At 44.9% G+C, this 23,320-nt stretch overlaps 4 protein-coding genes across 5 annotated transcripts; all 4 read right to left on the bottom strand.

Annotated features, from left to right (window-relative positions):
- Window positions 1–67: 67 nt before the first annotated feature.
- LOC117747543 (E3 ubiquitin/ISG15 ligase TRIM25-like) lies at window positions 68–3,767 on the bottom strand. The gene is made up of 5 exons (XM_034556867.1): window positions 3,668–3,767; window positions 2,281–2,867; window positions 2,006–2,101; window positions 1,298–1,531; window positions 68–1,183 (listed from the first exon to the last, which is right to left on the bottom strand). Exons 2-5 carry the CDS (start codon window positions 2,863–2,865, stop codon window positions 782–784), a joined length of 1,317 nt encoding a protein of 438 aa, XP_034412758.1. The 5' UTR covers window positions 2,866–2,867; window positions 3,668–3,767; the 3' UTR covers window positions 68–781.
- Window positions 3,768–4,536: 769 nt separating this feature from the next.
- On the bottom strand, window positions 4,537–7,188 carry LOC117747568 (E3 ubiquitin-protein ligase TRIM47-like). The gene is made up of 3 exons (XM_034556919.1): window positions 6,598–7,188; window positions 4,828–5,043; window positions 4,537–4,716 (listed from the first exon to the last, which is right to left on the bottom strand). The coding sequence occupies exons 1-3, from the start codon at window positions 7,183–7,185 to the stop codon at window positions 4,684–4,686; spliced, it is 837 nt and encodes a 278-aa protein (XP_034412810.1). The 5' UTR covers window positions 7,186–7,188; the 3' UTR covers window positions 4,537–4,683.
- Window positions 7,189–10,431: 3,243 nt separating this feature from the next.
- si:dkey-46i9.6 (E3 ubiquitin-protein ligase TRIM7) lies at window positions 10,432–13,620 on the bottom strand. The gene is made up of 6 exons (XM_034556819.1): window positions 12,721–13,620; window positions 12,006–12,101; window positions 11,693–11,923; window positions 11,214–11,361; window positions 11,083–11,109; window positions 10,432–10,985 (listed from the first exon to the last, which is right to left on the bottom strand). Exons 1-6 carry the CDS (start codon window positions 13,618–13,620, stop codon window positions 10,432–10,434), a joined length of 1,956 nt encoding a protein of 651 aa, XP_034412710.1.
- Window positions 13,621–15,177: 1,557 nt separating this feature from the next.
- Window positions 15,178–22,259, bottom strand: btr12 (bloodthirsty-related gene family, member 12). 2 transcript variants are annotated; one of them, XM_034556829.1, is made up of 8 exons: window positions 22,154–22,259; window positions 21,094–21,566; window positions 20,369–20,560; window positions 20,058–20,153; window positions 18,447–18,680; window positions 17,377–17,524; window positions 16,712–16,738; window positions 15,178–16,360 (listed from the first exon to the last, which is right to left on the bottom strand). In XM_034556829.1, the coding sequence occupies exons 1-8, from the start codon at window positions 22,158–22,160 to the stop codon at window positions 15,822–15,824; spliced, it is 1,716 nt and encodes a 571-aa protein (XP_034412720.1). In that variant the 5' UTR covers window positions 22,161–22,259; the 3' UTR covers window positions 15,178–15,821. The 2 variants fall into 2 exon arrangements, with proteins under 2 accessions (XP_034412720.1, XP_034412721.1); XM_034556830.1 differs by having other exon boundaries at window positions 18,462–18,680.
- Window positions 22,260–23,320: the final 1,061 nt, after the last annotated feature.

Genomic DNA, 23,320 nt, shown 5'->3' with positions numbered 1-23,320 from the left:
TTTAATTAAATGAATGTATATGTTGTACTACTTCTAAGAAATTTGACTCGATATTTATTTTGTTTTTGAGATTAAAACAAGTTTATTACGGCACATATTGTAAATAATCTGGCTACATTGTATACACACACACACACACACACACACACCAAGTAGTATATGCCCACCACCTTCATAATAATTTTACTCACAATCCCAAAGTCCATGTATCTCTCAAGTTTACACATTGTTGTTGAATAAGTCAAATCATTCTTAAATAAGGATAAACCCATGAATTCATATCAGCTATTATGGGATTGCTGGTCCAAGATGACAGTATAAGATGTAAGAATTTTGTGTTTTCTATAACTATAGAAAGTAGACATTTGTAGACATTTCAGACATGTTCAAACAGTTGTTGGTGTAGTTCAGGTGAACACTTTAGTCAGGACAAGAGGTATACTGTAACAACATTCATTGATACACATTATTGGCGTAAGGAGTGTGGATATTTAAGCCGGCGTAGTGCCCAGTGTTTGCACGCTGTCACATTTTAAAAGGCATGGAATGCAATTTATGGACTATTGGTTTCATACGGACATACTAACACATCTCACGCTGTCCATGTGTACTGAACAGCTTGTTAGTATGAAATTTGTATGCAACTTTGGTCTTTAGTTCCTCCCAGACCTTTTAAAAGAAAGAATCTTCTACAAATTATCTATAAATTGATTATCTCGCCACAAAAAGACGGATATTCCAACAAAATCACCCTAACAAAACCGTGTTTTCACTACGAAGCCTAAAGACTCTTCATGTCCTCCTTGCAATATTTCTCGCCAGAAATAATCAAAGCGTCAGCGTTTTTCTCATTTTGTTTTGCATGTGGACTGAAATATGGGAGCAGGTCGTCGCCGAACGAACCCTCCTGCGCAAACGAGTAGATGTGAGACTGAGCCGTCATATCGTAGAAGGACACGAGGCCTTTCTCGAAGTCCACAAACACTCCGACCGTCTCAGGTTTGTTTTGCAGGGAAAGACGAACCGGCGGCGCCGTCAGGGCTGCGTACTCTTCCTCCTCGTAGTGCACGATGACCCAGTAGCCGTTATCCGGGTTCAGCGAGAGTCTCCCCTTGCGGTTGGCGTCGCTTCTCGCCACACCCAGGTTTTTGAGGTTGTCCAGCTCTGTGAGAGATGGGTAACTCTGAGAAAAGGAAATACAGAGGAGATCAACCATGAGACTACAGAGAGGAAGATCTAACCACCAGTAGCTGCACTGCTTTTCTTCTTCTGCTCGATGTATACACGTTTCTCTCACTTTAAGGAAGAGGATGTGATCCTCGAGCAAAGATATGTTGTCCAGCTCAGAGATGGTTTTCTCAAGGCTGTTGATCTCAGCTTCCAACTCCTTTCTGATGCCGTTTGCCTCTTCCTTGACAACTTCTCTCCTCTCCTTCAGCGGCTTGAGAGCCGTCGCTTGGGCTTCCTCCACAATGTCAGCAACAGCTGTGAACACATTGTCAATATCCCTCCACTCAGTATCCATCTGGTCCTGAAAATGGGTTAAGGGTTATAGGGTTAGGGCAAGCATTGATGTTTGACCTCCTTTTTCTCCTTTGAGACTCGCAGACAACAATAGTCACGATTTGACTAAATATAAATCTAAATTGCGGTCCATGCGTTGTTCGGTCTAGTTCTTGTCCCTGTTTTCAGTTCATGAAAGATAAGTGTAATATTTTGGTGGCCTAAAAAGGTCATTTACAACATTCGGTTGTACTTCTGGGTACAAAAAGCTACGATGGCGACGGCCAAAATGCCCGAACTCAAGACTTCGAAAGTGCTGAAGGTCATAGTGACTATGTCCATTTCTTATATATAGTCTATGTTTGTGTGAGACGCTCTGAAGTACTCATCAGTTGTCCAATTTAAATGCCACACTGTCTGGAGACTTGCCCGGACGGTTTTGACGGTTGCTTTTTGCACAACAGGCTAACCCCGGCTCAGTAATGTATGTGTTGCAGCTTACCTCGCAGCTTTTCAGAGACGTATCGGTCTCATCCATCCGGGTTCTTCTCTTCTGAATTTTCTCGTGTAAGTCTGTCTTTGTGTTTTCAAGCTTGCCCTGTTGTGAACAAAAAAAGACAAGTCAATATCCCGACTTCAAAGCTCGTCGCCTCATGTGTACCTCATTTTGTGTGTGTATCAATTTGTCCAACGTGCCACGATATATATTTAAGTAACCACAAAATACTGTCAAGACTTGAATCTGAAACCTATGAGGCCTTCCGTGTGCTAATTCACCTTCTTCTTGTCCCATTCGTCTTCAATAGAAACAATCTCCTCCTGACCTTCTCGAATGCAAAGTGCACAAATGCACGTCTCCGTCCGCCTGCTGTACAGCTCCAAGGGGCGTCCATGCTTCAGACAGGCCCTTTCGTCCAAGTTTTCCACAGGTTCCACCACCTTGTGGCCCTTCAGCCTTGCCTTTGTCGAATGGTTCTCCAGGTGCTTCGAACAATATGAGGCAAGGCACACGAGACAGGACTTCTTCGCCTTCAGCTTTCGCTTGGTACAAATGTCGCAGGCCACTTCGCCGGACGCCCCGGTGTACTCATCGTCTTTCCTCTCTTTCCTCTCTTTCATCTCTTTCGTCTCTTCGACAATGTTTCTCAGGACGATGTTAACTTCTGGGGTTTTCCTCAGATACTCCTTGCACAGGGGGCATCCGTCTAAATCGCATCTAAAGGTTTTGTCCAGACATTCCTTACAAAAGGAGTGGCCACAAGTCGTAGTGACGGGATTCTCAAATAGATCCATGCAGATGGAGCACAAGAGATGCTTCTCCAGTAAGCTGGTGTCGCAGGGTGATGCTTGAGCGGAGGCCATGTCTGCTTAAAGAGACCAGCAAGAAGTTACTCACTTGGAAATGTAATATTATGTTGTTATTATCCAGCATTTTAAAGATTTTCTTTTGCTTTGCATTTTGCTTTTATCCAATGTACATTACTTCCCCGATTATTTATACTTTGTAAATATTTAATGTTGACTTTTTATTGTTTATTTTTCAGTTTTGCTTTAAACTATTAAGTAAATGAAATATAATAGTAGCAAAGGTCAGAAAAGTTTGTCATTTTATTCCAGTATTCAAATCAATTCTTAACAAGTTGCTGAAATTAAAAGACTTTTCTGTATAAAAGGGAGAAAATGACCACATTGTGTTTCCCATTATTAAAATGTAGAAGTAAAGGCAAGTGAATTAATTTCAGCAATGCGTGCAGTTTAACCCCTGGTTTGCTCTACAGGTAATACAAATGATAGATTTAGGTCTCATTACTTTTTTTTAATGCACAGATTTCAAAAGTCAAGATGACAAAGCATATATTATTTCTGAACAACAAGGAAACATCAATAAAAAATACTCTAATCAAAATAGAGATAACGCAAGTGACATGCCCACTGGATGCTTCCAGGGTATCCATGTGTGTGTGTGTGTGTGTGTGTTAGATCTCATTGGCAGGAAACTGCAAAGGTGTTCTGACTTGAGTAAATAAGCCGGTCTAAAGCCCCACCGGCACATTTTAAAGCGAAGTACACAACATTGTTTTGAATCAAACCAAAAGGTTAAACGGAACCTGAAAGTAATAATTCAACATTTAAAAGAAAAAGTACATTTAAAAGAAAGTGTTACCTGTCAGCTATCGAGATATTGAGCTCTGTGTCTCGTTCTGTCTCCACTCCCACTTGGTGTGTGTATATGAGTGTGTGTGTGTGTGTGTGTGTCCTTCCTCGGCCGCCCTCCCTCTGTTAAGTTTCATTTCTGTTCAAAAGCTGCTGGTAGTCACTTCCTGTTCTCAAAGAGGGATGAACAAATGCAAATGAGAGAAACCCACTCATTTGTTTGTAGGCTGCAGGGCGTGTTGCAGGTTGAGCAGGTTCACACACATCAAATATTTGACTTTGACTTTGTTTACAACTCTGTCTGTTGCTCAATGTTTGACTGGTAGACTGAAAAGGAACACATTAAAAAACGGTTCATTAAGTATTAAAAACTAAAAAGTATGGATTTTGTGTTGTTTTTACTTAGATGCACTTTATTGTTCAGCATGAATACAGTGTTTTGTGTTTCGACATTCTATACATTTTTAAAAAAAAGGATAAAAACAAAAATACATTTACACGTAAATAAGCTCACATTGTCCGGAAAGTAAATCACATCATCCACACAGGCATAAGTTACATCCATACAATATATTCTCAATAAGTTAGAGTTTATATTAATATTGGATTTAAGCAATTATTGTAGTTCCTGAGGTTTACTGTTTCTTTAAATCTGCTCAAATCATCATTTTAATTGCATATCAAACAACTATGCTAAACAGCTCAACAGAGAATAAATCTGTTGAATTAAAAGGTATTTGCTTTCTGGCAGAGAGTTGGATGAGAAGATACATATCAGTCTAATAGATATAAAACAGCAGCCAGTTAGCTTAGTTTAACATAAATACTGGAAACAGTGGGAACAGAGAGCTTGTCTCTGGTCGAAGGTAATTCTGTTTGTTTATTCCCCACAAAAAAAGATGCGTAAAAAGGCCAATTTGCCATTTTCGGGAGGTTATGTCCCAAACTATTACCTCCACCAGGAAGTCTATCGGTATATATTGGTGAGATATTTGTTTATTCTCCCACAAATATATCTTGAAGGTGTCATTTGAAGGTGTCCGTCCAAGCTGTAAATGTCTGGAGAGAAAAGAGAGAGACTACAGTAAGTGCAGCGTTTAAGGTCACAGATATTTCTTTATTGAATATTGAATAGTTTATGATGAGTTGACTTTTGATCATGACGCTGACCTGTAGGAAGTGGAGGTCGTCTTCAGTCTGCGAGAGCTGCTCCAGCTCAGCGCTTCGGCTCTGCAGCTCCGAGATTTCTTCCTCCAGTTGTCCGATGAGCTCTTTGTTTTGAGCCCTTGACTCTTTTGGATTTACGGAGAGCTTGATTTTCTCAACTTTACTCAGTCTCTCTTGAATGGCTTGCTGAAGTTTCATCCTTCTCCATTTCAGTTTAACCTGTAGGGGGGAGAAAAAAAACAACAACAACAATGACGTCAGCAGAACCGACGTGGCAGGTGACATTTAAAGCCAATGTTCAATGTCGTTGTTGTATTGATCTGTCAATATCTAAACAATCCTGAACACCCCCCCATCTTACTGAGGTCCATTTGGGCTCATATTCCTTTGGCAGCGGATTCGTTGTTATGCAGATGATACTCAACTATATCTATCGATCAAGCCAGACGAAACCAACCAGTTCGCTAAACTTCAAGCAAAACCTGGATGACCTGCAACTTCCTGTTGTTAAACACTCCTCTCTCCTCTTCTCTACCTCCTTCTGTGTGAATTCATGTCCCTTTAAATGCACATTACTAACTCTACTTCTTCCCTGTTTCTTTGTGCTTTCTCAGCTCACAGGTTTCTATGGATCGGGGTTGTGTCTGGAGCCGGTCCTGCCCCCTAGGTCCTGCCTCCTGGGCCCTGCCTCCTGGGCCCTGCCTCCTGCTATGGCCCTGCTAACGCCCACCTTTCTATATTTCCTTCTGTATGAATTCATGCACCACTAATGCACATTATTAACGTTACTCCTTTTCCGGAGTCTTTGTGCTCTCAAAGATTATTTGTGTTCACAATTATGTGACATCATGATGATTGTCATTCTAACTGTGGTATCTTAGTATAAATATGTGATCAAGTTAGAATCTTTTTATAAATAATAGTCATGCCAGTGTTTTGTTCTATTGTTTCTCCTAGTCAAGCCCTATAGCGTTCCCTAAAAGTTGTAACTTACGTCATAGAAAATCTGCTTACACTCAACATCCTTTTTGTTTTCTCTGCCACTTGTGGTCAAACACAACATGACATGACGAGACTTTTTGAGCACCCTCATAAACATGAGAAAGTAAACAAATATGCAAGCAGATACATTTTGAAGTATTCTGGTCTGCTAATAATGTTCACGTACAGCAAAATGGGCATTGAGAATTACAACTCAAGTGTGAAACCGGTTTGGTTGTTTCCTTGTGACGTATCACAAATAGGCTTCAAAAGGAGGGCGTGGAAGTCAGCATAGGGATGAGGTTAGGGTGGGGGGTGGGGACAAAAACACAGGCTTTACCCAGGACACTGCGGTTCGGGTCCTGTGTATATTTTTGCCGTAACCTAACCAATTATTATTGCTGCCTAAAGGAGATTTGTATTTTTTTGTTTTGTTTCCCTTTAAAAATAATTAAGAGTGCACTTTAGGACTGGGATATTGTCTGGGATATTGTACGAGACGGGTTTGCTGGAGAGACATTTACGAGCAATGCTAAATTACTGTTTAGCTATATGGAATCGTGGTCATACCAGACGTAAGAGCATCGTATTATTATTTCTTCAAAAGGTACATAGACTCTGATCAATCTGATGCATTACTTCACCATGCAACTTGAAATGAGTTGCACATGTCCAACGTTTGGGCAGACACAATATGAAATTTGAATAGCAACATGCAAATGCTCCCAGTGTTCCCCAACATTAACTTAACTCTATTGTTTACAGGTGTAGTGGTTTTATTCGAGACTTTACCTTCTTCTTTGTAGCCTCCCTGCTGACAGAGATAATGTGATGGCCCCTGTGTTCGGACTGGGCGCACATGGCACAGATGCACGTTTGGTCGCTCCTGCAGAACTTGTTCAACTGCCTCCCATGCAGCCTACACACGGAGTCCTCCAGGTTCTTCCCCACACTGATCAGGAGATGGCGCCCAAGAGCTTCTCTCCGGTAGTGTGGCTCCAGATGAGTGGCGCAGTAGGAGGCCAGGCACACCAGGCAGGACTTGACCGCCCTACGCTTCGTTGGGCAGAGATCACAGGGAACCTCCCCAGCTTTTAAAGGCACGGCCGCCTCCTCGGTCGGGGCACCAGCATGTGGCGTTTGGGCCGTTATGAGCGGCGGCCTCGTGGGGAAAATGGCCTTGCAGAGTGGGCACTGACAGGCCCCGTGGATCCTCCAATATTCGCCGATACATCCCAGGCAGAAGCAGTGTCCACAGGGCAGGAGAGCAGGGCTGGTGAACTCGTCCAGGCAGATGCAGCACTTCGGAGGCTCGGACATTAGGGTCTTTACTCGTGTGTGCACGTACCGGTCGGATTTTGGCGTGGCATCAGCATGCATCGAGGATCGTGTATTCCATTGGCTCTTTTAAATAGGTACAGAAAACAAACACACATTTTAATCACAGTACTTCTTGATTCATTTGGCTTTGCTGGCAGGATCCCATAACAGATGACCAGTGGTCTTTGTATCACTTGTCTCCAATTGCTTTACATCTATTGTTTGTTGCTTCATGTTTTTGATTACATTTCCAAGGGGCCTCTGTAGTGCTATGTATCCGTCTAGATAGCTCTGGTGTTAGTTGCCCAGTTTTGGGGATATCGGCCGTCGAGATTGTCCGCCTTCTGTCCAATCTAATGGGACTATATGGTACTCGGTTTATGGTGCATTGTCAAAGCACATAAACAAATTAATCATTTACTCACATGCTTATAACTCGTGCAGCAGGTGGCATGCTGTACACAGGCAAGAGACCGTGGGTCGCAAACTGAGGTAAAAACCCAAATTACCAATGCGCTGGAAGAATGTCTAAAAGAATGCTCCTAAAACCTGAATAATATCATCATATCCCACATGTCCTCATGTCCCAAATACAATTCAATACATTGTCATATTTGGAATAGTCAGTGTGCATGGAGAGATAGTGGGTTTCTCCCTGTGTCAGCATGGCTTTGCTCCAGTTTTCCTCCCAGACTCCCGATTTGGACAATAAACATGTTGAGTTGCATTTCTGGTGTGTGAGGAACTAACAAGAAATCAGAGTTGTGAGACAGACGATGCTGATTAGTTGACCTCAATACACACACACACACACACACACTCAAACATTTTGGATCTGCTGACAGAGGTTATAAACAACAAAGGAAGTGAGGAAGCGTAGGTTATACAGAAATAGATCTACAAAGAAATCTGTGAATATGGAGAAAAATAAAATCGGCTTTATTTATTTCTTTCTTGTGTTTCATTTCGTGGCCCCGATACACAGCGTGAGTCCCGTTTCTCCATTGTTGGTTTGGAAAATACTCCTTCAACATCTGAAATTAATACATTTCCAGCTATCCGGAGTGTAAATGACATCCATTGAGAAGAGGGGTGAGGATACGACGTCAAAACTATTGAGCACCTTTTGGCCAATCGGAGTCGAGATGCTGGTAAACGGTTTAATTCAAGAGTAAATTAGTTGACTGCTACGTACAGTAAAAGCATTTCCAGTACAAACATATCTCTGGTTGTGGATTTATAATGTTTTCTAAAGTGAAACGAACTCACTGATAATTTACACGACCTATAAACAAAATATTGTGCATTGATTGGCAGCTTGTCACATCCATTTGTGGAAAAAAACAACTTTGAAATACCGGAACGTTTAAATTGAAATATCAAACTCACGTACCTCAACTCCCAGCTGCCAGCTTAACTTCCCAGAGGCGCTAACGGTGTTGCGTTGCACTCTTCTCGGCCGGTTCCTCCTGTGCATAGGTTCAGACACACCTATCGCTGCTGGGAAAAGAGGGTGGCCCTGTTGGACTCCGTCATTTCCTGCATGCTCATAAACTCACGCACACATGATTACGCACAGGAGACGTTTCCTCATAACAAATCAGCCAAAAAAGGTGCGACCAAAACCACTGAATGTGTTTATTTTAGTAATAACACGGCAAATACCTTATTTCAGCTCTATTCAAATGAAGGAAGACATTATATGTTCACAGAATATTAAAATAATAAGAGACAACTTGCATTGTAAAATCGGTTAAGCTGTAGTTGATTTATACCTTCACCTGACAACATCATCCGACTTATGCAAGGACTAACCAATGAATAAACTACTGGAGGACACAGCCATCATGGCATAATGTGGATTACCCAAGGATGTGAAAAGAGAAACATGAGACCTGCTCAGTGGCACACAAAGAGTTAAAAGTTCAGATAAAATAACCCGGATCTCTCCCATCTATGGGCCCTTTGAACCCTACCTCCTACCTCCTACCTCCTACCTCCTAGCCCTCAGGCCACCTTGAGTGGTCTTTAGGTACCCACAAAGAAGAGTTACGGTCCATCTATAAAGCTAGATGCCTCTTTGTCTTCTTCTTCTTCTTAAAACCAGACAAATCTTGCCAGACAGTTGCTAAATTGGTAAGAATAAAAAGGATGAGCATTTTAAAAAATGATAATAATCTCGTCCTTCTTTTCCGATGTTTTATCGTATTACTCGACGTGGTGGGGTTTGGAAGGGTTGTGACTTCTCACCTTCAAACTGTTCCGTTGCTCTTTAGCTTGTTGGAGGAAGCGGATGAGCGGGCGATAAGATGAGTAATCTTGCATGGATCTAATAACCAGAAGGCTCTGATTTCTGTACAGATAGAAGTAGAGGAACAGCTTCTCCAATTCAGACACCGCGAGGAAGCAACCTGCCGTGGCGGGGGTCAAAGGTGACCGACTCTGACCAATCAAAAATAAGGGAATTCAATCGGCAAGCAAAGTTAATTAACTGTGTGATCCCTCCGTTATGTTTCATCCTGTTCTGGCAGAAGTCGAAACACAATAATAGAGATGCATGTCCAGAAGAAAAGACCAAATATCTGTTCGGAAGGAGGAACACACCGATATGCGCTAATATTGCAAAGCTAATATTGCAAAGCTAATATTGCAAAGCTAATATTAGTGTATATCATTCGCCATGTTATCAGCTTCAGAGGATTTCTTTTTTTTTCTTCGGAATAAGGGCAAACATGATTTTGCGCATGTAAACATACTCTTTCAATAAATGATTGGATTACTTTTCAAACACACGGACCACATATTCCCTCGATCGATCGCCACGAGACGAGTGGGAGTGGCCAAGTGACATCATCTTAGTGAAATTAAAACCTTTTTCAAAAAGTCCACGAAGCCTGAAAAAGTGACAATTTGGAAATGTTTGAGTGACCGTTTATTGTTTTTCCGAATCGCGAACACACTTCTCTCCGGCGTTAATCACACGTAACTAAATGTCAACATGCAGTCGTGAAAACCAGAAATATAGAAGCCACTAATTTCTTTCTGATGGTTTTTAAAATGTCATTAGTTCAGAGGATCAGTTCACGTCCGCGTGGTAAATACGGTTAGCTTAGCATAAAGACTTCCACGAGCTGATCTAAATACATAACTGTACCGCTAATATATATGTTGAGCTACACTATACAGATAATAAATATACATAAAACGTTAAAATACTGGATTGTTTGTCTACAGCTAAATAAAATGTTCACTTTCACAAGTGTTTTTTCTTCTCCTTTTGTGCTCTTCACACCGTCAAACTCGTCCTTAGCTTTGCTTGATGGGACTTTTCTCATTCACCGGGCAGATCACGATGGTGTCGGAGGCCTTGTCGCAGCAGTACAGGTAGAAAAAGGGCAAGATCTTCTCCGTGAACGTGTCCTTGAAGGTGTAGATGTGGGTGAGGGCCTTCACGTCGTAGAAGGACACTTGCCCCTCCTCGTAGTCCACGTACACGCCCACTCGCTTGGGCTTGGGGTCGAGGGGGAGGAGCACGGGCGGGGACGTGGACGCCCGGTAGCCCTGGCCTTTCTTCATGGCCAGAGCCCAGTAGCCCTGCGCGGTGCTCACGGAGATCCGCCCCTTTCTGTTGACGCTGGAATTGGCCACGCCCATGTACCAGTCGTCCTTGTCCCCGACCTGGACCTCCCAGTAGTGTCTCCCCGAGGCGAAGCCGTCGCGTCCCAGGACGATGACCACCGTGTCGAAGCGCTCGGGGCGGTCCGGGAGGTCCTGCCACGCGCCCAGGTGTCTCACCTGGTGCCGGTCCTGGGAAAGCTGCAACCAGGGGTTGGCCGAGTCCGGGTCCAGAGTGACGTCCACTGACCACACGAGACACCGTGAGGGATTTAGAAGAGCTTCAAGCATCAAAACAAATGCACACACACACACACACACACACACACAAAAGAAGTGTACCTGTATATTTCAGAATCTTCTTGATCTCTGTCAAAGAAACAAAAAAATAGACAAAATTATTTTAAATTTTAAATTTTAAAATAATTTCATTTTAAAATCAAATGTTGGAACGTTAAAAAAGGGAATCATACCGCTTTCGGCCAGTTTGCCGATCATCTCGTGAAGCGTGGCGTCCAGTTTGGACATGGACCTCCTGATCATGCCGACACATACGTCAGTGGGAACGCTGGTCTCAGACCAGTCTTTGACAGATGGGGGAGTGCAAAGGGCCGGGAATCTCTACGGAGACATGGAAGGAATGAAGCTAGTTGACACCAGATCCTCTTCAATCACTTTAAACAACAAGATTTTAACATCTCATACAGTTTAAGATATTTTTTAGATAATTTCCAATCTGTTTTTTATTTTATTTTTTATTGTCTAGTTTGAGGTTAATGTGTAACTTGTACAAACTTAAAATAAAATGATTAAAAGAAAGAAAGATAATTTTTCCAAAAATGAATTTAATTTGTTTCCTTTTGGATTTCATAATAAAAACTTTTTTTTTTTTTTTGAAAAGTGAAAAGCTAGAATAAAATATATTTTTTTAAACTACAATATTTCTCTGGACCTTCAGGAAGTGGATGTGGTCGGTCCGAGCCACGTTCTCCAAGTCGGCGTTCCTCGTCTTCAGCGCCGCGACCTCGCGCTCCAGCTCGGCCACGAGGCCCTCGGCCCAGCGCTCCGTCTGCCGCTGCTTCTCCTCCAGGGCCAAAACCAGCTGGGCCTGAGTCTTCTGGATGGAGCGCACCAGCTCCGACACCACCCGCGTGCTCTCCTCCACCTCCCTGTGAGCGCTGGCCTGCGTGAAGACACCGCGTTGAACACCGTGAACCGTGAACCGTATGAGTGCGTCTACGTTTCTTTTCCATAATGTGTCTCACTTTGTTTTGCTCCACCGAGTGTTTGATCTCCTCCACCTTTTTCACTCGGTCCCGGATCATCTGCTGGACGTCTATCTCCGTCCTCTTCAGCTGCGCCTGCACCACATGAATCCTGGTTTAAGAGTCACGAAGGCCAGGGGCGCTTTTCTGATATGAACGATAATCTCCCTCAGATTAAAACGTAATAAAAGAAGCCGCGTGTCATTGAACCAACGGTTTATAGATGACGTCTGAAGGGCAAATTACTAGAAAATCAATAATTTACCGCACATTTTGAGCTGTAAACTAAACAATGTGACTGTACTGTGATGCAACACATGACCAAGTGAGACCCTTCTCGTAATCCGGTTGAATATCTGGGTTTCTGCATTTAAAATCTTCTTCTTTTTTTTTAATCGCTGTATTTCAAATACAAGCTAGAGCGCCTTCAGGGTCAAAGTTATCAGAGGGATTGAAATGAATCCATTTGATTGGGCCGCTAAAAAAAAAGGGGGCGGGCTTAGAATGTACAGGAGCTGCAGAGGACTGAGGCTCCGCCCACACCTCGCAGATCCATTAATGGATGATCGATTGTTGGATTTGGCGGTCAATTTTTAAAAAAATGTGGCCATATATTGTTTAAAACATCATTTAAAACCACTTGTTATTAAATATGATAACGCTGAGTGTCTCGTTGACGACGACTTATATTGTTGTTGTTGTTGACCCGTCTCACCTTCTTCTCCATCCACTCCCTCTCCACGGGCACGGTGTAGTGCGCCCGGTGGTCCGTCTCCGTGCACAGCACGCACACGCACGTCTGGTCCTTCTTGCAGAACAGCTCCAGCAGCCGCTCGTGCTTGGGACACATGCGCTCCTCCATGTTGGCCACGGGCTCTATCAGCTTGTGCTTGGTGAACCTGGCGGCGTGCGACCTCAGGTGCTCCTCGCAGTACGAGGTGAGGCACACCAGGCAGGACTTCACCGCCTTCGGCCTGCCGTCGCCCCCCAGGCAGACGTCACACAGGACCTCCTCCCAGGAGGGAGGCGGCGGCGAGGTTTGGGGAGATGAAGACGCGGCGAGTTGAGGTGAAGGTGGGGGAGGCGGCTCCCGGGCCGCGGCTCGCGGCGTTGGAGGAGGAGAGGCTTTGGGGGCCGACCCGGGGGGGATCAGAGGCGGTAACTCCTCCGCCGGAGGCCTTTTCTCTCTCCTCCTCCTCTCCTCCTCCTCTTGCTTCTGCTTCAGCTCCTCCAGAAGATGCTTCTTCTGATCTTTCTCCAAAAGCCACTCCTCGTCCTCCTTTTTCCTCCTCTCCATCGTCCACTTCCTCTCACCGTCCTCCTCCTCCTCCTCCTCCTCGCTCCTGACCCGGATCTCCTTGAACTGCTCGGCTATCTCCCTCAGCACCGTGTTGATGCTGATGTCGGGCCTCTTGCAGAAGGTCTTCTTGCACATGGGGCACTGGTACAGCGGGCTGGTTTTCCAGTATCCCAGGATGCAGCACTGGCAGAAGTTGTGTCCGCAGGGGATGGACACGGGGTTGGTGAACACGTCCAGACAGATGGAGCAGTGCACCTGCTCTTCGGAGAGGTTCCCGGTGGAGGCCATTCCTGCACGGCGGAGAGGCAGCGTCATTTTTTTCAGCGCAAGCAACCCGGGGAGGGAGGGGGGGGCGGGGGGGGGGGGGTCTGAGCGGGGCGTCGAACCTGCTGTGATGTGGAGGTCGCCGGGGTTAAGATGGCGTGACTTCAATCTGGGTCATTTTCATGCAAAGCGTGACAATAGTAGTGACAATATATTTTCATTTGAATTAATAAATGAGAGAGAGAGAGAGAGTTCTCCGGTGAGTGTTGTTCATATTTGTGTTTACGAATTTAAGGGCGTTGCATTTAATCTGCCCTATTTCGCATGATAATTACTCTCTCCATCTTTTGCACTTTTTTTTATGAATTACAAGTGCTCTAAATAATATAAATTAAATTAAATTGATATTTAATTTTTGATATAGACACATGCCATAATTAAACACCTTTGATTAGATATTTACTAGAGTTGAATGAACCGGTCACTGCCCTCTGGTGGAAACTCTGTGTAATAGCAACACCGTTTTAAAACTCAAAAGTTTTGGCATTCGCTACAAATATTTACATCGGCCGACTTCCAATTTATTTGGTGATAAAAACTTCATAATATTGGCCATCACAATTGATTGTTTGCGTCGCCATAAAACATCCCGGGTCTTTTCAAAGAAGACATTTGAACTCGAGCTAAATATACCGCGTTTTGTTTGATTCTTTTAAAGGCAGCGTGTCACTGAGTCTGACTTTTAACACGAGCGGCTCTCCCCTTGAGGCCTTGAATAGTCAAATTATTAAAGGATTAACATCTTTCCATAAATACCAGACATGAAGCCTCAAAGAATACAAACTCGGGGCTCAATTCAAGCCTTTTTTGTTGTTGTTTTTTTTGTAAACTGCCAAGCTGGGATACATAAAATAAATACAAACAACACTCCCCTGAGAGACCCGCCGGTGGACCGAGAAGCAGACGTGATGGTCGAGATTATGAAAACTCAGGAGAGGACGACGAGACGACGGAAGAGCCGAGACGTGGGGACACTCACCAGAGAGCAGCTGCCTCGATGCTGAGCACTGACATATGAGCTGTAACCACCGGCACACACACACACACACACACACAAGACCCAAAATATACCCCCTCCCTCCCCCTCCTTTAACCCCAGATACAGATTGATACCCCCTGGCCCTCACAGGACTGGCTTTAACCCTTTACATTACCAGCAGTGTTGATCTTTTATGGCTTGAATTAGTGATTTTTAAATAATATGCTCTGTATGTATTTATACCACCATTATTCTTATTATTTCAAATATTTAATGGATTGATTAGTTTGTTTAATTGAGGAAAAAGTGCATTAAAAAGTGCTACGTTATCGTAGCCTAGCATGTCAACATAAACATGTTGATTAGTCCGACTCGAAGGCAGAAGACCTCCTTTGTGACATGAAACGTGTGACATGAAGTTAAAAGTTGGCCCCTCCCCCCCGGCGCCACGTCACCAGAAGTACACGCCCCCCTGGCCGCAGTTAAAGTGACCTTTAAACCTTTCAGGTAGAAACAAGCTAAAAAAGACGAATCCCTCAAACACAAGTCAAAAAAGTTAAATACTTGACTAATAATCTTTAATGAATAAGTTCAGATTTATAGTACAAAAGAAAAAACATTTCATATATAAATACAGAACAATCCTGGATCATAAAAATGCTCAATAAAACAATAGTTTATACTGTATGTACGGTAAATGTACATCTATTTAACTTCCTTTCTTTGATCTGTAAAGTCTCCAAAGCTTTATAACAAAAACACGTACACAGTAAGGAAAGTGTCAGAAGTAGATTATTACTCATAAACTCAACTCTTAACAGCTGAACACGGGAGGAGGAAGACGTCAGGATTCATCTCTTATTTCATATACACTTTGAGATAAGAAAGCACAGTATGGCTGAACTATTGGCTACTTTTTAAGCAAACCAAATTACCAATATTTCCAATAACCATCCATGTTACAGCAGATTTGATGGGTTTCCTTTGATCCTCCTGCTGCTCTTTAAAAAGGATCTGTATTGAGCCTGGTTCTACATAAGTAAATGCAACCACATGGCCATAATATAATGAGTTTTAGTGGTTAGTATCAATATGCAAAACGACGAGCTTTGAGAAGGTAAAAAAAAGATAATCCTATTTTAAGAACGGATAGAGGACACAATCCTCTATCAGGTGTCAAAAAGGTCGATCGTCCGCCGCCCCGCCGTCGGCCTCAGGTGTGCTTCACAGGGGATATAACCAGCGGCGAAGAGTTCTTCCCGTCCTGCTGGAGGCACGGGCTGAAGATCGGGTACAGGCTCTCGCTGAAGGCATCCGAGAAGGTGTAGAGGTGCAGACGCGCCTTCACGTCGTAGAAGGAGACCTGGCCTCCTTCGTAGTCCAGGAAGACGCCCACTTTGTTGGGCTGGGTCGGCAGCGGCAGAGGGAGGCGCAGCGCCGCCAGCGCCTTCACCTCGGCGTTCTTCAGCCACAGGCACCAGTACCCGCCCTCGGGGCTCAGCTTGATCTCGCCCTTGCGGCGGGCCGAGGCGCTGGCCACGCCCAGCGTCCAGGCCGTCTTGCGCCCCAGGTCCACCTCCCAGTAGTGGCGCCCGGAGCCCAGGCCCTCTCGGCCCAGGACGAAGAGGGCGGGGCTGAAGCGCTTCGGGCCCTCCGAGTGGACGGCCTTGCGCTCTTCGTACCTCACCTGGCGGCCGTCGTCGGACACGACCAGGTTCCTCTGGGCCGTGGCGGGGTCCAAGATCACCTCGCCTGGACAGAGCAAGAGGCTCGTTATGTAAATGAGTATAAGTTCTCATTATTGGATGGTAACAGGCCCAAAGAATATGTTTTATTAATTAATGAGGTGTATTTAGACATGGTAACTATAGCTCTAGAATACACCTGAGGTGGTAATTGATGACCTGATGATGAGGTACTACGTAGCATGAATTGATAAACACTCAAGTACCCTCAAGACTGTACTACAGTACTACAACTGAGTACAATGAGTACGCTGCGAAGAAGTGGCGCCCTCGTGTGGACTATTGGGAGAACTTCTGCTTTCTTCTTCAGTAAAAAATATCACTCAAAGAGTCACTCAAATGTAAAAGTCTCACTCACTTGAATAGTTCTGGATCCTCCGGAGCTCTGAGAGAGAGAGAGAGAGAGACGGAGAAGGAGAGAGAGACCAAGTCAGCATGGCACGTGTGTGAGGTAAACATGTAGATCTCATCCAGGAGCTCCAGACATGTGCTGCTGTCAGTCATCAACACCATCTCCATCTGTGTCCGGCCATCTTGAACGTGTGTGTGTGTGTGTGAGTCACTTGTCTATTTCAAGGTGCTTGTACTGTGACCTACATGTGGATTCTGCTTTGAGGCACCAGAAGGCGGCGCATTGCTCTTGTTTTGAAGGCGTACAGTCGGGGACGGACGCACGCGCGCACACACACACACACACACACACACACACACACACACACACACACACACACACACACACACACACACACACACACACACACACACACACACACACACACACACACACACACACACACACACACACACACACACACACACACACACACACACACACACACACACACACACACACACACACACACACACACACACACACACACACACACACACACACACACACACACACACACACACACACACACACACACACACACACACACACACACACACACACACACACACACACACACCGGTGTTTCTGTTATTTTGTCCAGCCCCATCATATTGCTTTGCCACCCTCACCTTTGCCGTACAGTCTCTTGATCTCTTCCTGGAGCTTCTCCACCAGGCCGCTGACGGAGGAGCGGACGGCGCCCAGGTAGAGGTCGGTGTTGACGCTCACCGCCGACCAATCGGTGGGCTCGGGTGAGGGCGACAGCGTCGACAGGTTCTGACGGGGGAGAACGGGAGCGCGAGGTCAAGTAGGATGGAACAAGGCCTCGGGGGGTCTAAATATGATTTCTACGAGGTAAACAATCTGGAATAGAGTGCAGATTTATGTCTGTGATTCAAAGTTCATATCAGAAGAGTTTCTCTCTCTCTCTCTCTCTCTCTCTGTGTCTCTGTGTGTCTCTGTGTGTGTGTGTGTGTGTGTGTGTGTGTGTGTGTGTGTGTGTGTGTGTGTGTGTGTGTGTGTGTGTGTGTGTGTGTGTGTGTGTGTGTGTGTGTGTGTGTGTGTGTGTGTGTGTGTGTGTGCCTCTGCTTCCTCTCTGGGAAAACTTCAAAGACGTCTTTCATGAGCGGGGAAAAAAAATAATTAAAATCAACATTTCATCTCCATAAACAGTGCAGGGTAAAAATATGCACCGGGGGGGGGGGGTTCTTCCATAACAGCTGGCAGAGGGCTTTTGATGTTGCGTTACCCGTCGCCTAGCAACCAGGACCGCTGGATAAGTGGCAGTGTGGAGATTACGTGGATTGAATAATGATGAACTCATATACATGTTCCAGCCCGGTTTTTAACCTTATTAATACGAGTATAAAATCTATTAATGTGGAATATGCAGCACTCTGCTCCACTAAGCCTGAGTAGGAGTTTTAACTAATTAGCTCCCGTGCTGTCCTCAATGCATATTAAGTGTGTTGTGTATGTAGGCTGCACGCTGGAAGACTGAATAATTAAGTAATACTTAATATGCCGGCATGCATTTTTAAAATTACACTTGGGTCGTGGTCTTGATTTAAAATATTGATCACTTAACATACAGCTGGTATCATTCAGACATTTAAAAATCATCTTGCGTCATCATTTGCGGTGATGTATCCATATTCATACGCTGTGCCCATATCTGGAGCTGGGAGCTCCGCGCTACCTGCAGGAAGACCACCTTGTCCGGCGTGTGGGCGAAGGCCTCCAGCTCGTGGCTTCTCCTCCTCAGCTGGCCGAGCTCGTTCTCTAACCCCCGGGCCAGCTCCTGGGCGTGCCGCTCGGCCTCCCGCTGCCTGGCGGCGATCAGCTCCACCAGCTCCGCCTGGCTCTGCTCCACCAGGCGCTGCAGCTCGGCGTACACCTGCCAGCTCTCCTCCAGCTCCTTCTGAGCACCGGCCTGCACGGCGAGAGACGCAGTTATCGACGTATTGTTGTCGCCGTCACTCATCTAAAATGTCTTTTTATAGCCTCGGTGTGATGTAAATAAACTCGCCTCGCCTTAACATAGTTTCCATATCCGTAACAGGGGTTAGGCTTACGATAAAAAACAACAACATTAAAACCGATTAAGAGTCCAACCAATTAGCCACAGTTGACGTCACGACTCGTTAAGTCACGCTCGTACGACCGGTTACGACTCTTCTATCTGGAACTTTCCCTGCATGGGTTTTCAATGTTTATTTATTAACGCAAAACTGTAATTGAAGCATAAGAAGAGGTTTCTTTTCTTCATTAATATCAAGCTTGTGTTCGCCTAATCACATTTATGACTCAAATCTCACATTTTTTGTCTTTTATCTCTCTGTGTTTGTACAGTAAACACACACACACACACACACATGATATCCAACCCTCTGGTAACTCAATCCTCATTGTATTTACATTTTTTTACAAGTAGATACAAATCTCACCGAGCAGGAAACCGAGACCTCAATGATAATTACGGGGAATTTTTTTAATTCCCTTGTTTTATATCGCAGAAACAGAAGCATGCGTAAGCCTCCACATTTGCTGGAGGGAGGGGTTTATAGTCCCGAGTCTGTAGGCGCAGACAGGGCGTAGTGGTGGTGGTGATGGTGGTGGGGGGGTTAGAGGTGAAAGCCGGTCGCACCGGTCTGACGAGGACCTCGTAAGACCTGTTGCAGCTTCTCCGGCAGAGCCACCGTGTACCGGAGAAGCTGCAACAGGTCTTACGAGGTCCGTCTGAGGGGCCTCGTAAGACCTGTTGCAGCTTCTCCGGCAGAGCCACCGTGTACCGGAGAAGCTGCAACAGGTCTTACGAGGCCCGTCTGAGGGGCCTCGTAAAACCTGTTGCAGCTTCTCCGGCAGAGCCGCCGCGTGCCGGTGCGAGATCCGCGTCCTGCCGAGGTGCCCTCGAGCAACGCCCCGCTCACGTTTTGTGTGCTTTCGAGAGCAAACAAAGCGTCACAGGAGAGCAGGCTGAGCTAATATTTAACACGAAGGAAAGCAACAGCAGCCTTAAAGACACAGTACTTTGGGTTTAAAATGGCACAAAGTACTGACTCATAATCATCTTAATGGATCAATAACAGAATTTAGTTGTGGTTTTGATGCACGTCGAGAGGTTTTATCCTTTAAAATCCCCCCAAAAACAGCCCCACGTGGATTTGATCAAACGGGTGAAATGTCTGTTTCAAGAAGCAGGAAGTCGAGTTTTGTCTCCAATAACATGAAGAAGAAGACACACGTGCACCTAAATGTGCACGTGTGTCTTCTTCTTCTTCTTCTATCTTCTGGCCTTTGGCCGACTCACCTTGATGACCTTGATGGATTGTTTGATGTCCTCCAGTTTCTTGGCTCTCTCCTTGATCAAGTGTTTGACCTCCGACTTCTTCTTGCTCAGGATACTCTGTGGAGGAGATCAGGAGCGTGGATCAATAAAAATAAAAAAAATCACATGATGGCAAACAGGATGTAGAATCCAAAGCGTTCACATCGGGCCCAATCAATCAAAAGGTGCAACCAATAAATTCTGTATGATGTCACAATGATGTCAAAATAAGACTTGAATGATATGATATGATAAAAGGCTTTATGAAACTACAATAATACCGACGCTCTCACCATCTTCTTCTTCCACTCGTGGTCAATGGACACGATGTCGTGGGACTTGTGCGTGGACTCGGCGCACGCCGCGCAGATGGCGGCGTGGTCCGAGCGGCAGTAGACCTCCAGGAGGCGCTCGTGCTTCTTGCAGATCTTCTCCTCCAGGTGGAAAGTGGGTTCGATCAGACGGTGGGACATCAGGGACTTCACCTGGGAGGAGGAAGGAGGAAGAGGAGGAGGAGGAAGGAGGAAGGAGGAAGAAGAGGAGGAGGAGAAATAAAAGCACATCTCAATCACAATTGTTTTGCTCATTTTCAGCTTGTATCTATAACACTTTAATACTTTAAACATATGAACACAGAATATGCCGAGGAGCAGCTGTGATGTCCACCCTTTTATAACCTTTTCTTTTTATGATCGTAAGTGTATGCGTGGACCTTCTGGCTCAACCAAATATGACCTAATATGTTGAGATATGTGGCGGTAACTAAAGTGGAATGTTCCAGACAGGTGTGTTTTGTTTCTAGGTGTGACATGTGGCTAAAACATCTCATGATAACATATTTCATACGACTATGAAATCCCCCTTTTTGAAAAGACATTAGTCTCTCACAGTAATTTGCTAAACAAGTGTTTTATTTATCTTTGAGGTCTAAAGTTCACATGATAGTTATCAAGTAGAACCATTTTCACAATAAAAGAAATGCGTCTTGCAATAATCCATAAAGAGGAGACCCACTGACCTTCCGGTGGTGTCTCAGGTGGACCTCGCAGAGCGACCCGGGGCAGTTCACGCAAGACTTGAGGGCCTTCACCTTCCTCCCGATGCAGGCGTCGCAGGGGACCTCCCCGGCCCGGGCGAAATCCCCGTTGTCGGACCCCTGGGGGCTCCCGTGGCTCGCGTCTGAGCTGAGGTTCAACGTGGACCCCCGCGAGGCTCCCGCGGCTCCTCCAGCCCCTTCAGCCAGCAACAGCCCCTGGAACTGGGAGGATATCTCCGCCAGGACCCTGTTGACGCTCATCTCGGGCCTCTTGGAGTAGCTCTTCTTGCACATGGGGCAGAGGAACTTCTTGCTGTGGTTCCAGTAGCCCTGCAGGCAGGCCTTGCAGAAGCTGTGGCCGCAGGGCGTGGAGATGGGCTCTACAAACACCTCCAGGCAGATGGAGCAGGAGAACTGGTCCTCGGAGAGGGCGCGGCCTCCCGGGGAGCTCGTGCCTGGAAGGAAGACCAAGGAGGCTCAGGGTATGGGTCTTACATCCTTTTTAAACGCACAAACAGCTGATGGGATTAAAGTAAAAGAGAGACAGAAAGGGCTGAGGATAGTGGTGTTTGTGTCCCACTACAGGGTCAAAGGTCAGCCACAATCGGCCACAGTCCCTTTGGCACTTGAAATGAGGTCATAAAGAAGAGAGGGAGCAGGAAGTGGCTCCGACAGCGTCAGCGCTTCCAGAAAGGTGAGAAAACTATGTGAGGAATGCAGAAAGTCAGGACCTTCTGCCGCTTCGGGTTTGAAAGAAAACACACAACTCCCCACTGGAGGTGCACACACCCAAAACCACCGCGTTTAACCCGGTTTAAAGGGTCCAAAAAGGGACTGGATATTACACCAGTGTTGGTCAAATGTGAACACATCGGCTTCATTTCAGGACGTGGAGTCAAGAGGAGAGCTAAACAAACACTGAGCTTCTCTCACAGGCAGAAAAACAAACAAAAAACAAACAAGCAAACACATCGTGGCCTCGAGTCCAAAAGAAGAGTCGCCCAGAGAACCAGAGAACCATGTGAGAGAGAGCAGGACTCACCCTGCATGTCGTGTTGTTCCTCTGACGTGAAGCAACCCTCTGCGTGTCCTTCCCGTCGTGCACTCTGCGGTGAATCACGCAGCGACAGGTGCTGCGTTCAGGTGTGTTGCTCCCTTCCTGAAACCTGAAGGGGGGGGGCCTCCCAGACCCGGACGCTCACACATGCGCCGCCTTTGTTATCGCTCTCTCTCTCCTGGCAGGCCGGCTGCAGGTGAAGAGTCGGTCACGTAAACCATGAAGAGCGGTTGGAGGTGAGCCGGATGTTGTCAGAAATTCACTTTACTCACTTTATTTGTGATAAAATAAAAATAAAACAGCATTTATTATTATATGAAGCCCCCGAAAACCTTCATCTGGTAGTTGAGTTTTATATTTCCAATTGTATATTTTCCATAAACTTTATTAAAAGTAAAAAAATAAAAAAGATGCGACAAAATAAATATAACATAAAAAAAAATAACACAGATTAATGAAACAATTATATATTTTAAAATCACACAGATCAAAGGAACAAATATATATTTTAAACACTTTGCATGTAAAAAGGCAGTTAAAAATACCAGGAAACACACATAGAGAATATTTACAAATTATAGAACATTAAAAATAAATAAAAGTAAATTCCTTTTATGTTTCAGTCATATTTGTGTATCAGTTTTTATTGCAGTTTAATTGGGCGATTACATTCACTTTGCACTGTACAAGCATACAAGAAGTGATATGATATACAGGATTATGAATTACACGCACACATATCAACATATCAATGTGACCAAGAACAACATAAGCACCAGCAAACAACAACAGTCAGCAGCTTATTTAATGAATGCAATAAAATAAGAAATCACATTAAAAAAGCATCCAATTAAAAAAGTGAATGGTGACAAAACCTGCAAACGTCTGCACTTTCTTAAGATCATAATTAGTAATGTGATAAATTATGCTTTTTCATTGTGTTTAATGACAAACGACGGCTCAATTCATCAAATCGCCTGCAGGGATCGAATCATTTTATAGCGACAACATATTTATCATCCTTTTTTTTCAATGTGTTCACATCAATCAGACAGTCAGTGACATTCAGGTTTCTCAAACAACAATTTATTAATTTTTATTCGATGTTAGACGCCGCTGATCGCTCATGTGCCTCTTCTCTCAATAAAGACC

The sequence above is a fragment of the Cyclopterus lumpus genome, chromosome 18 (assembly GCF_009769545.1).
Source record: "Cyclopterus lumpus isolate fCycLum1 chromosome 18, fCycLum1.pri, whole genome shotgun sequence".
NCBI classification, from domain to species: domain Eukaryota; kingdom Metazoa; phylum Chordata; class Actinopteri; order Perciformes; family Cyclopteridae; genus Cyclopterus; species Cyclopterus lumpus.
The sequence above is the reverse complement of the archived record's forward strand: the minus strand, read 5'-3'. Positions and strand labels throughout refer to the sequence as shown.